The sequence below is a fragment of the Ursus arctos genome, unplaced genomic scaffold, assembly GCF_023065955.2.
Source record: "Ursus arctos isolate Adak ecotype North America unplaced genomic scaffold, UrsArc2.0 scaffold_7, whole genome shotgun sequence".
Lineage (NCBI taxonomy): Eukaryota > Metazoa > Chordata > Mammalia > Carnivora > Ursidae > Ursus > Ursus arctos.
Genome location: NW_026623089.1, coordinates 13,253,826 through 13,265,932, shown reverse-complemented (window position 1 = coordinate 13,265,932; position 12,107 = coordinate 13,253,826). Strand labels below are relative to the sequence as shown.

Below are 12,107 nucleotides of genomic sequence, written 5' to 3'. Positions count from 1 at the left end.
AAAGAAAACTTATTTATCCGGAATAGGCTCTGTGTGCAAATGTGGTTTGGCTGCATCGATCACTTCTGACCTCTAAAGTCTGTCCACGCCCCCGTCATCAGTCTGACTGAACTTCTTCCCTTACAACACAGCTGTTTGAGTCCATACTAGGGGCCCAGTGTTAGGTTTCGGGGGTCCGTAAGAAGTCTGCATATATGCAGAGTCAGGTCTTATGGGGCTGGGTGAACCAAGAGAGAGAAGGCGGTTATGAGCAGGGTAGAACGATGGCCATCCTTCCCGGGGCTCTTGCTGCCTGTGGGCCAGGGATCAAGGCCCCTTACCTGGCATTCGGGGCCCTGCAGTCTGGCTCTGGTTGGGCTTCCCCATTAATATCTGTGTTCCTCAGTGTCAGACCTCTGTGGTGGCCAGGCTGGCTTGTTAGTATCTCTGTTTTTATTTTATTATTTTTATATTTATTGTTTTTGAGAGAGCGTGAGAGTGAGCAAGTGCACTAGTTGGGGGGGTCAGAGGGAGAGGGAGAGAGAATCTCAAGCAGACTCCATGCTGAGTGTGGAGCCCGATGCGGGGCTCGATCCCATGACCCTGAGATCATGACTTGAGCTGAAATCAAGAGTCAGCCACTTAACCGACTGAGCCACCCCGGCGCCGTGTCCCTGTTTTACCTAGTGGCTCGTTGAGTGGGTAGTTCCTGCTGTGCTCACAGGTCCTTTGCAGTGCCCATCCTTCCCAACCTTCGAGGTTCAGCTCGCGTCCCCTCTCCTCTGTACGGCTGTCCCTGAGCTGTGAGCATTCCACCTGTGAGTGCCGTGGGACCTGTCCTTCCCTCGCGGGGAAGCCATGGAGGGACAGGCCCTTAGAGGCATGGCGGCAGGTGTCCAGCAGGCTGTGGCAGCCATACGGCTCTGCTGTAGGTCTAGACAACACAGTATCACTATGGCGGTTGCTTCTCATAGCGTGTTGACACCACTGTCACAAAGGGTTAGGGACCTGAATTTCAGGTTTAACCTCCTCCCCCCAAGGGATTCCTGTACATGTTTCTTTGAGGATCACTGCCCTGCGGGGGTGAGACGTTGAGCTCTTTGGGGGTTAAACCTTTTGTGTAACAAGAATACATCCATATGGGGAGAATGTTCCCGGCGGACAATGTCTGTTGCCTCAGTTACTGAGTTTTAGAAATTGAGCTCTTTATTAAATACATGTATTCACTTGGCACAAAGCACCAAAAAAAGAAGAAAAAAAAAGTTAAATTTGCAGCTGACAATTTGAGCTGGCAGCCTGACTTAGAGGGTCAAGGAAGTCATTATCTTAACATGTCACCCAGGCAGATCATTTTAGAATTTCTCAGGAAACGAGAAATGGGTTAGCACTGAGCGGAGTCATGGACGTTATCAAATGTATGGGGCAAGACTGGGGGGGCATCGCTGACAAACACCAAGATAGGTTGCGATAGGCCAACATGAGATAAATTTGAACAGATCAGTGTTTCCATGTAGATTTTCAAGCCGCACACAAGGATGTTGGGGGAATAGTTGATATGGAGGAAAACGCCGAAAGGCACGGCTGGTGGGGGAAGCTGTTCGTGGTGCCGTGTCCTGCCATGCAGAGCTCTGTGCCCCTCCGCCTCGAGCAGGAACGGCCTCTGGCACAAGGCTCTCTGGCGCACATCTGCCCCGTCTGGCCGTTCATCCCACGGGCACGTTCTCTCGTCTCCGCGCCTGCGCAGGCGGGGATCGGCCTCCCCACAGAGCGCGCGTGAAGGGGAGCTCTTGCCCCAGGATCGCTCAGCACGGCCTGGCAGGGCGAGGGCTCGGTCTGCACACGCTCGAGAGGAGTCGTGATTACCGGCCGGGACTTACTGAGGATGTTTTCAACTGAGGATCAATGGACTGTTTGTTTTTCAGTAACAAGAAGGCACAAGGTTTTTATGTTCGTAAGAGTGTCTTTTTGTGTGTTTTAAATCCTACATTTGAGCAAGAGGAAGACACCCAGGATTTGGGGAGAGGTGCTCTGGAAATGCTATTTATGAAGATACGGGCCCTGTGATTAGTGTAGGGAAACCTCAGGGGCCATGGCAATGGTCTTAAAATATCGTAAGGGCGGCCTGTGAAGACGACTGGAACCAGAACCAGATCCGTACAGAGAAACATGGGAGGCAGTTTGGCCTCAGGTGCATTTCCAGCAGGAGTTCACCTCATTAAGGATAGAGTGTGTCCTTACTGTGTGGCCACAGTGAAATCTGTAAACGGCAGTTGGACTGGGTGACCTCAGGATCCGCCGCACCCCCCCCCCCCCCCCCGGTCCCAATTCCAAGATTCTAATAGAACTCTTCCTGAACGTGACCCACAGAGCCCTCGCTTCATGGCTTACAGGTTGCCCTGACCGGACCTCACGGTCCTGCCGGAGACCCCGTCTGCGGTCTCTTGCCCGGAACCCTCCCGGAGTGTGGAAGCCCAGGGCTCCTGGGCCAGGCCCCTGGCAGTGGCACCGAAGGACCGGTCGACCGTGGGTGGTGCTGGATAGAGCTTTTCAACTAACAGTCCTTAGAGATGGTAGGTTAGAGCCATCTTATCTTTGCGAATCAAGGTTAATATATGTGTACTTTGCTCTCTTTCAGGCTATTCTCATGGATCACAACTGCCCCATTAAAACAAAAATGTACACCCAGAATAATATCCAGTCGTATCCAATAGGTGATGATGAAGAATCTGAAAGTGACTGAGATCCTCAAAAGTCATCGAAGTATTTAATTGTATAAAACCATGTTTCCAGTGAAATGAGTCCTCCAGAACTTAGTCCTACCATTCATCCCTGGTGAAAGCAAAACCACCAAAGGTTATTCATTCTTCTCCGTGGTTGTGATTGATTGCCAACAGCCTTATAAAGAAAAAGCAGCTTTTCTAGGGGTTTGTATAAATAGTGTTGAAAACTTTATTTTATGTATTTGATTTTATTAAATATTATACAATATATTTTGACGAAATAGATATAGTGTAAATCTATAAATATTTGAATCCAAATTGAATATAATTTTTAAAAAACTTACATTCATGAACACTTGGGCAAAAAAATCTTATATTTTTTCTGAATATTGGTAATGAGTGTTTAAGATTAAAGCACACATTATCTCCGAGACACTTCCAACATTGAGAAACTAGAAGGAAGTCTGAAAAACAGAATCAAATAAGACAGCATATGATGTAGTGACACTGAGTGTGGTTAACTTGTAATTACTACCCATATATGAGCTGAAAGCTAGTTATCTCAAATGCAGAGGACAGGAACTTGAGTCCGTCATCTTTTGGACTTACCCATAATTCGTAGCTGGCATTAGTTTTCTACAGAATCATCTACCTGGAAACAGACGGTTATAAATTATATATTTACATGTCATGTGGTTGGCAGCGGACACTAAAGCCAATAGGGAAAAATAGTAAATGTTCTGAAAGCAGAGAAAAGCACCCAGAAGTATAGTTATGAACAACTAGCTTTCCCTTTCAAACATGTACTTGTCTCAGGATGAAAGAAAATTGAGGGTAGATAGACCTTATACTGTCAAGGTTGTAAATTTAAGCATGATAGGATATATTAACATCTAGTTCAACTTTTAGAAATTTAAAAGGCTAATAGCTGCTATGATGTGAAAAAATCTGTATCTTTGATCTGTTAAGAGGTCATCCAAGTGTCTTCTAGGAATCTATTAAGTTTTGAATTGCAACTATTTTTTAGACTTCTGAAGGTTGTTCACATCAATGTGAAAACAAATTTTAAACGAAGATGGAGGAGGAATGAAATTATCTTGAATCACGTTAGGAAAACAGGTAAAAATAATAGGTCAGGACACATTCCCTTTCAAAGACAAAAACCCTAGAAACATCTAGAAATGTCTGTATATTCTTCTATCATCTAGTGCTGTATAACGTGGTTTTTCTAAGCATGACATGGACGTGCCTTTTCAATTTAACAGCAAATACTGTGTTAGCACTGAGTTGCCATCTGGTTTTGTAGATGTGATTGGAGTGTGCAGATAGCATAGCAATGTCTCAGATAATACCCGTTAATTCTGTAGCTCTGCTATCAACAAAAATTCCCTAATGTCTGTACTGTGCAAAGCTAAAATTGTGTTTGTTAACTTGGACAAGGAGCAAAGAACTTTAGAACAGGGACTCGACCTCGTCATTCTCTAAGAGAGTAGCTGGTACTTTCTTTCCATTTGCTTTATGAAGCTTCTTGGACTGACTTGAAGTCTGGTTTTCAAGTGCAGTGTGGTGGAAGCAAACAAGTCTCCCGCTCACGTATTTGCACTGGGCAACTGACACAAATCTGACATCGTTAAGATGGCTCTAGAAGCACTCTCATATGGCTAACGTAAATTGGCAGGATTGGTCTCTACTTCCACAGGGGAGATCCTTCAAAAACGTGCTACAGATCAATTCTCTTAGAGGGTTTGTGGCTCTCCCTGACCACAATACTGTATGTTTTACTCCAATTTCATTCTTGCCTTTAAGGCTTCAGTCTCTTCAAGAATGACTGGCAGAGGCATACCCATTGTTGATCTCTAGAAAGAGCATAAAATACATGTGAGTTTTTCAGAACTGTCCTGGGAGCGAGTATCAATTATATCTGAGTGGGGGAAAATTACAAGGTCTTTTATAGGACTAATATTCTGGGGTTAGCAAGACTGTGAAGTGAGGCTTTTTGTTTTTCTTTTAATGTGTGTATCAGAACCGTGAACATACAGCTCCCTGAATGTTTTTTTCAGCAGAGGTGGGTTTTTATGTTTGTACCTGGCAAAACAGATACAAAGACGTTAATGAGGTAGCAAAAAATATTCAGTTCTTTCTTTTGACTGCTAAGTGTATGTGCATACATGTTTTAGCTAGTTTCCTTAATAAATCTACTGAACACTACTGTGCCTGTTTGTATTCCTTTAGAAACCAGACGTGATTGTTGGAATAAAATGCCTAAGGTATTGACTGTGAATATCTAATTAAAAACTGTTCTTCTCTGCTTGCAGGCATCAGGTAAAATTCAGGTTAGTCTGAACCCTACATTTTGGCTTTGCAAAATTGACTTTAAATTGAAATCTATAACTAGTCCCATGGTGTCAATGTGGAAAAGCCCAGTAAGTCACCCTTGCATTTCTAAAGTTATTGTTTTCCTGACTGTCGTGAAGAAATAACCGTATCTGATGGGAGTAACTAAGCTCTTCTGCACGGTAAGCCTGCAGGGCCCTGGAATCCAGACAACTCAGGGTGCGCGCGTGTCTTTTTCTGGCGTGAGACTCACAGGCGTGGGAATCGCAGTTTTACTCAAATCTCAGAGAAGCTCTAAACCTTCCCCAACCCTTCTATTTAAGGAAAGCTATTATCTCAATTTAGAAAGAAAGACAATACATTTTTAAAGTGATTTTAAATTTATTCACTTTTAGGGAAATGAAGATCTTATCTTTATAATCAGGAGCCAAGTATTTTAAAACTGCCTTTCAAAAAATCCAGATAAATTTAGAGCTTGACAGTACCCTCTAATTTTCAGCTTGTTTTCTCCTCTCAAAATCATAAAATGGCCAATAGTATTTCAGTTATTCTGATACTCGAATATAGGGCTTGATATTAGGAAATGCAGCATATTAATTCTGATTCCACAATAATGCTAAAATATTCAGCTTGTTTGTTTAACCTACTTCTTCACCTAAATACCAAAATACAGAAAATAATCTACTTATTTTCCTAATAAATAGGGCTGATCCATACATCTGAGATTTCACAGCTTAGAGAAACAACAGTAAAACCAGAATTGAATGCTGTTAGGCAAATTTCAAAATAGCAATTTTGTTTAGCAGAAGTGGACCTTGTGAAGAGCTTGTTTGCATGGCCAAATCCTACCAGGCGGTAATTTCTGAGAGATGTAGCAATCTCACCTCTTTCAGATGTTAGCAAATGAAGATATTCTTGTTTTCTGTGGTAGTTCTTTTTATTATTTTTTAGCTATCAATAACATAGCATGGCAGCAAGATTACACCAGGAATGTAATATAGAATACAACTGTTTTCACGGAAGCCTTACACCTCACTATCCCCTAGGGTGTTCGGAGTGACCCCCCCCACCCCTACACTAAAGCACAACTGTGATGCCTCTGCCTGCCCCAGTAGATATAAAAATATTGCACTACATTAAAGATAGATTTTACAAATATTAGCAGCATTACTGAGCTGTTCATAATTGTGGTTCTACAGAGTTAAATACTTTCAAAACAGGAGATTTTTATGAAACCAAAATTTTGCATTATTTCTGCAGCTCTTTCAAATGCATCGGTTTCAGCAGCATGCTTGGATGTCACTAAAACTTCTGTGGTGTCATCCATCCATACACACCAGCCACTAGACACTGGCCTTCCAGGTCATCACCGGTAAGTTATTTTTCAGAAGATAAAAGTTGGTTATTACATTGGGCAGACTGTTTCAAGCACATGTTACAGAACTTCTGTTTAGCTTTCAGAGAAGGTGGTGTATAAAGACTTCTACGGGGTTTTTTTAAAATGCAAGCATGCGTAACAACAAAAAAGGGGATACACAGATCTATTTTTGTTATCAACTTGGCCAATAAAGGTACTTCCTAATATTTCACTTAAAAGTAGAATAACTTTTCTCCCTTCAAAAATGATTTCCCCATTTGAGTCATACCTTTTCTGAATAGCTTTTACTGTTCAGAGCACTTCTGCAGTTCTGTTGTTCTCCTCACAACAATCCTGTGAGGTAGTTAAAGTATTGTTTATTCCTACTTTGGAGCTGGGGAGACCACAGCATGGAACCTTCGTGTGGTTATAAAGTTCATTAATGGCCAGTGGAAGAGCCTGACCTTAAACTCTTGTCTGGCGTCCTGGGCTGCAGACCTGGGCCAGAACCCTATTATGTATTACACTATGCCTCTTCTGCCGGCCATCGAAACTGTCCCACCTAGCTCGAAATTCATGTCAATCTTTACTCTATGTCAATTATCACAGTAGTTACTACAAAAGGAAAATAGACATATAAAAGGCTAAAACTTTTATGGTATACCAACAGAGGTCATGCTCACACATTTTCCCTCAGTTACTGGGGTCCACACAATGGACCAAGTATTGGAATAGATCTTTATTACCAGAGAACTGATTCCAATTCCTATGTATCTATACTATTTTTTTTTTTTAAACAAAAGACTGTCTGAACTATAGACACGTTCAGAATGGCCACCATACCTTCAACCTGCAGCATGTCATAAAAGCAATAAATCTATCTCACATGATTCCTCTCTTTCGCAACATCGTTCTGCAAGAAAATGTTCCTAAAACAAAATAGCCAGACCCATTTTAAGTCATTTTAAGAACAGTCCTCTGAAACTTTATCCTTGACGTGCTTTATTCCCCATGGGAGAACTGAAGATGAAAAAAACCAGATGTTCAGAACTCCCATTTAAAAGGAGAAAGCATCATTTCGAAAGATTATATTTCAAAATCCTACTGGTTACTGTTTTTTTTTTTTAGTAATCTTCTCTACACATTCTTGACCAACTGCATTCTCTATTCCCTATTACATTTTGTTTTTCAATGCAACCTCTTCAAATTAATAACTGTATTCTCACTAAAACTGCACAGAAACTAGAAAAAAATTCACAGGATAGAAAGCAAGCAATATACATAAAAATTTTTTTTAACTGAATCATGTAACGGACTAAAGCTGCAGCATCCGCTTTTATGTTACATTTGGCAAAAACAAAAAACCACCCCCAAAACCCCAAAATAACAAAAATTTCAAGCAAGTAGAGATGTGAAAAACTTCCTAACACAAAGATTCAAAACCTGTTCCCTCAATGATTGCCGTTGTCAATTTGGGCATGCAGCAAACTTGTGACCGTGATGGAAATGAAAATACTTCAAGAATTTGGACAGTATCCTATTTTAACACTCATTCAAAACCTAAGATGAAGAAAAATAACACAATGAGACATCACACATACATAAACATGAAAAGTTAGCTTACATAATTACATAATTAGAAAAAGTTAAAAATAAATTAGTAAAAATAAATTCCCAGTATAAACCCAAAAAAGCATAGCTATAAATGCAATCTGAAACAACCAATTTAGTGAGCTGGCCATGTTTTCGCTGGAAAACCACCTTTTGCACTCTTGTTCTTACACAAGCAAATGGCTGTGGAGAAGCAGGCCGAAGTGCATTAGAAGAAGGCTCACACGTGGGTTATCTGTGGTACTTGAGATGCAACTTTCCTCAATCACTCAAAGCTTAAGCAGGCTGTCTGTCAAACAGACTCAGATGGGCCAAATAAGTCCTCTGATATGCCGCTGAATGGCTGGGAGTCTATTAGTTGGGTTATTTCATTATCGAGGTCTTCTTCTGTGTCATCTGTGTACTTGCTTATTTTTTTGGAGTGCTGGTCTAAAGACAGACTTTCTAAAGATTCGAGATCTTCAATGCCCGCCCTGTAGTGAATCATGAGCAGCGTCAGAGCTTGTAGTCTTTCACCTGATTTAGACAAAGCAGCAGAAAGAAGGGATTTTTTCCTTGATTCAGTTGCTTCTTTTTCTTCTCTAACAAGGGAATTATTATGTTCCAGCTCCTGGTCAATTTCATTCTGCAGTTTATCCAGCATGAACTCTAGTTTCTGGATCCTCTCTTCTGTAGGCAAGCCCCTGTACAGATCGCGGCCAATTTCTTTAACTGCAATGAACACGCTGTCGTCCAGACCACCCTCCTTCCTCACCAACTTTATCCCTGTGTTGTTGCCCCGTTTAGAAGGACTGTTCGCACCACAGGCCTCTGTGTCACTGCCTTCGTTGTCTGACGTGTTGGGTGTGTGTTTTGGCGAAGGTTCCACTAGATCAGTTCCTGGTTCCGAAAGGCGAGTTTTAGAGACTTGGCGCAAATTTAACAAACGAGAGCTCGTATTGATAATGTGTCTTGTCAAACCTGTTGTTTTATTGACTGACTTGCTAGCTTCAGCATCCACACGCGGAGGCAGGCCTAAGAAGGTTTCCTGTCCTTCCAGCCTGAGGTTTTTCAAGGTCCGGTCTATCCGCCTATCAGTTGCTCCACAAAGAGGAGTCTCCGTTAGACACTTTTCCTGACATTTTTTATGGCAAACGTAAGCACAGAACATACACTGGGAAGCAGCTTTAGTCCACACTTTTTTCTTACAGTAATCACACCAAGTTGGGTTCTGGAACTGGGTATCCTGGAAACTGTGTTTATTTTCTGTAAGACCCATCTGTCCAACAAAATGCTCCTCTTTAGGTAAGGCTGCAACCTCTTCGACCAAATGCAGTTCTTTTTCTTTCTCTAAGTTAGTAACTATAGGGTGGTCTGGTTCTCCTTCTTTCAAATATTTGAAGTGAATGGTAATGTCACCAAAGCAGAATTTGTCGTTGAATCCCTTCTGCATACTCAGATTGCGCAGTGCGGTTCTCGTGACCATTGCTTTCGGCGAGGGGGCTTCCAGTCTGAATGTTGAAAAGTACTCCATGTTTGCTGTAGCCAGGCACCCTAAAGCCACCTCTTCAAGTTTTAAGCTGACATGCCCCAAACAGATAAGACCCCCTAACTTGAAAGGGTCTCTGCACCACAGTGCGATGTTTAAGTATCTGTGGCAGGCTTCTATGTCGAAGAAACAGGTTGCTCTGGTTCGTGTCCATTTTCCTAGCTTATTACGGTAAGGAATTTCTGATGATTCCCACGTCTGAGGGTCATCCGAACTGTCCTTAGGAGGGCAGGAACTTTCCGAAGTAAAATCTCTCGCCACTTCTTGCTTTGCTAAGAACGGCTTAGATGCAGCTACATCTTCTGCGTGATCCGTATTTTTCGCTTGCTTTTCAGCAGGTTTATCTGCAGGAGGAGGAGGCAGCACCTTTTCTGGCTTTTCAGCAAGAACATCTGGTTCTGTCTGATTCGGAGTGTCAGCAGGAGGCAAAGGAACTTTCACTTGTGGGCGTGGTGGCACGGGTGGTTTGAAAGTGGGTCCTTGGGTGGGTTTTGACACTTGTGTCGGGTCTGTTATCTCAGAAGCTTTTAGGGCCAAGGGTTTATTTCCCTCTTTACACGGAGGTTTTGGTGGTGGTGGATGACTTCCTACAACTGATTTACGGTTTAAAACTGGTGATATCGTTCCAAGGGGCTTAACAGAAAGTGTTGTTGGAGTACGTTTGGGGCTGTGGGTTATTGATGGAGCCTCATCTTTGAGCTCATTCTGTGCTCTGACATCACTCGCCAGGTCTTCAAATTCAGAATCCAAATCTCTATTTTCGGCATCTGCTGCCAAGCCCGCGGTTTCCTCTTCATAGTTTGGTTGGCATGAGCTTGACAGAAAGTTTTCTTCCAACTGTCCAAAATTATCTTGCAGCGCGGCCCCCTGATTGCTCTGGCCAACAGGCCTCTCATAATACACCAGGACCCGCTCCCCGGCCTGCTTGATCAGCTTCAAGACTTGCAGGGTAGAGGTGATTTTCACACCTGTTGTAAGGTTTCAAGAGGGAAAACATGTGAATTAATGCAATGAAAATCACCTAAGTTTGCTGAATGTAATTGCCATTAGTTCATGATTATGGAAAAGCAATACAGAAACGTGAATGATCTAATTCAGAGACCAATGCTGGAAATAAACTTAGCAAAACACTGTATTATGAATAGCAGACTCTTTTACATATTCTTTTTATTAGCCCTACCCATCAAACTAATCTTTTTATCAGGGCCAGAAAGAACAAAGAAAGCACAAATTGCTTTAAACAAGTTGGTTACTAAAGATAATATTCAGCTTAAATTTTCATTTTATTATGTTCTCAGAGGTGGCTACATTAACACAGTTGAAATTCAAAAGGTACAGAAAAATGTGGAGTGAAAAATCTCCCTTCCACGTCTATTTCCCAACCATACCGTCCCTTCCCTGAGGCAATCAAAGCTAGCAGCTTCTTGGGGAGTCTTCTAGAGGTATTCTAGGTGTTATGTTTAAAGGCTTTATTTGTTTCCTGCCCTCTCCCACCCTCCCCCAAACGTACTTACCCAAGCTAGCCCTTTCTGTAGGACTTAGAAAAAGGTGAGAAGGGGTCTTTGCTTTCCAAAGGTCTTAGGGCCACCCTGAATAAATCAGAGTAACATCGGCCCCATCTAACAACCTGACTTCAGAGTTCCTCAGCCTTTATCTGCTCGTACCTCAGTTGCCCAGACAAGATCATGCTTTAGACCTATCACTTGGAATTTTCCACAAGGGTCTTGCATTTGCAATTAATCTCTGCTCACAATCTCCTATTTCCCACCTCATACAGTGCTGTCTGTTGCTAACTGAACCTGTTTTGAGGTCATTTCCAGGCCCAATCATTCCTCCTTTGCTGTCCTGGTCCAACTGGTCTCCTGACACCACTTGCTTTTCTCCCCAACCTTAGTCTCAAGATTTCCCTGATGTTCACATCAAGATCTGGGATTCTTCTGCCCTGGCCCTTTCCTCTTCTTCTACCTGGCCTTCTGATCCCAGCCTGCTAGCCCCATCTCCCTTTTCTGCTCCTGGGTTTACCAGCGGCAGCTGCTGCTAACTGACGCCGGCCATCTTCAGTGAGGCATTCGGTGCGCAGCAGCATTCTTTTGAATTGTTTCTGGTCTCTAAACAACTAAGTCTCCAAAACCCCAGCTTCAAACCCTCCCTATTCCCCTGAAGCCCACACTCCCTGCTTCTATTCTGCAGGTGATCTCTCCTTACTTACTGAAGAGATCAACAAGCAGCCACCTTTTCTCCTGGCCAGTCATTTTTTAGTATGAACCTATCTCCGAGGACAAAGTAAGCCCTTTACTTGTACTTTATTTTTTTTATTTTTTAATATTTTCTTATTATGTTAGTCACCATACAGTACATCCCTAGTTTTTGATGTAAAGTTCCATGACTCATTACTTGTACTTTAAATCCTACTCCCCATCTCCTTCAGGACTTTGCTCCATCAGCTATCCTGGCTTGTATCTTTATTCCCTTCCTTCTTCTCCTTTAAAGCCTTTTTCTTGGTTTTCACGATACTGTATTAATTTGGTTCTGACCACCTCTGCTTTCTTTTTCTCCATCCGTTTATCTGTGCCTTGTA

At 42.5% G+C, this 12,107-nt stretch overlaps 2 protein-coding genes across 2 annotated transcripts in view; one reads left to right on the top strand and one right to left on the bottom strand.

Moving 5' to 3' along the window:
* Positions 1-5,276, top strand: part of SLC18A2 (solute carrier family 18 member A2) — a 37,196-nt gene extending 31,920 nt beyond the window's left edge. The window contains exon 16 of the mRNA XM_026494224.4: positions 2,615-5,276. Within this exon, the coding sequence (XP_026350009.1) occupies positions 2,615-2,719 (105 nt within the window). The 3' untranslated portion in view covers positions 2,720-5,276. The remainder of the gene's footprint in view (positions 1-2,614) is intronic.
* Positions 5,277-5,394: 118 nt separating this feature from the next.
* The window catches only part of PDZD8 (PDZ domain containing 8), an 83,394-nt gene continuing 76,681 nt past the window's right edge, over positions 5,395-12,107 (bottom strand). The window contains exon 5 of the mRNA XM_026494223.4: positions 5,395-10,497. Within this exon, the coding sequence (XP_026350008.1) occupies positions 8,294-10,497 (2,204 nt within the window). The 3' untranslated portion in view covers positions 5,395-8,293. The remainder of the gene's footprint in view (positions 10,498-12,107) is intronic.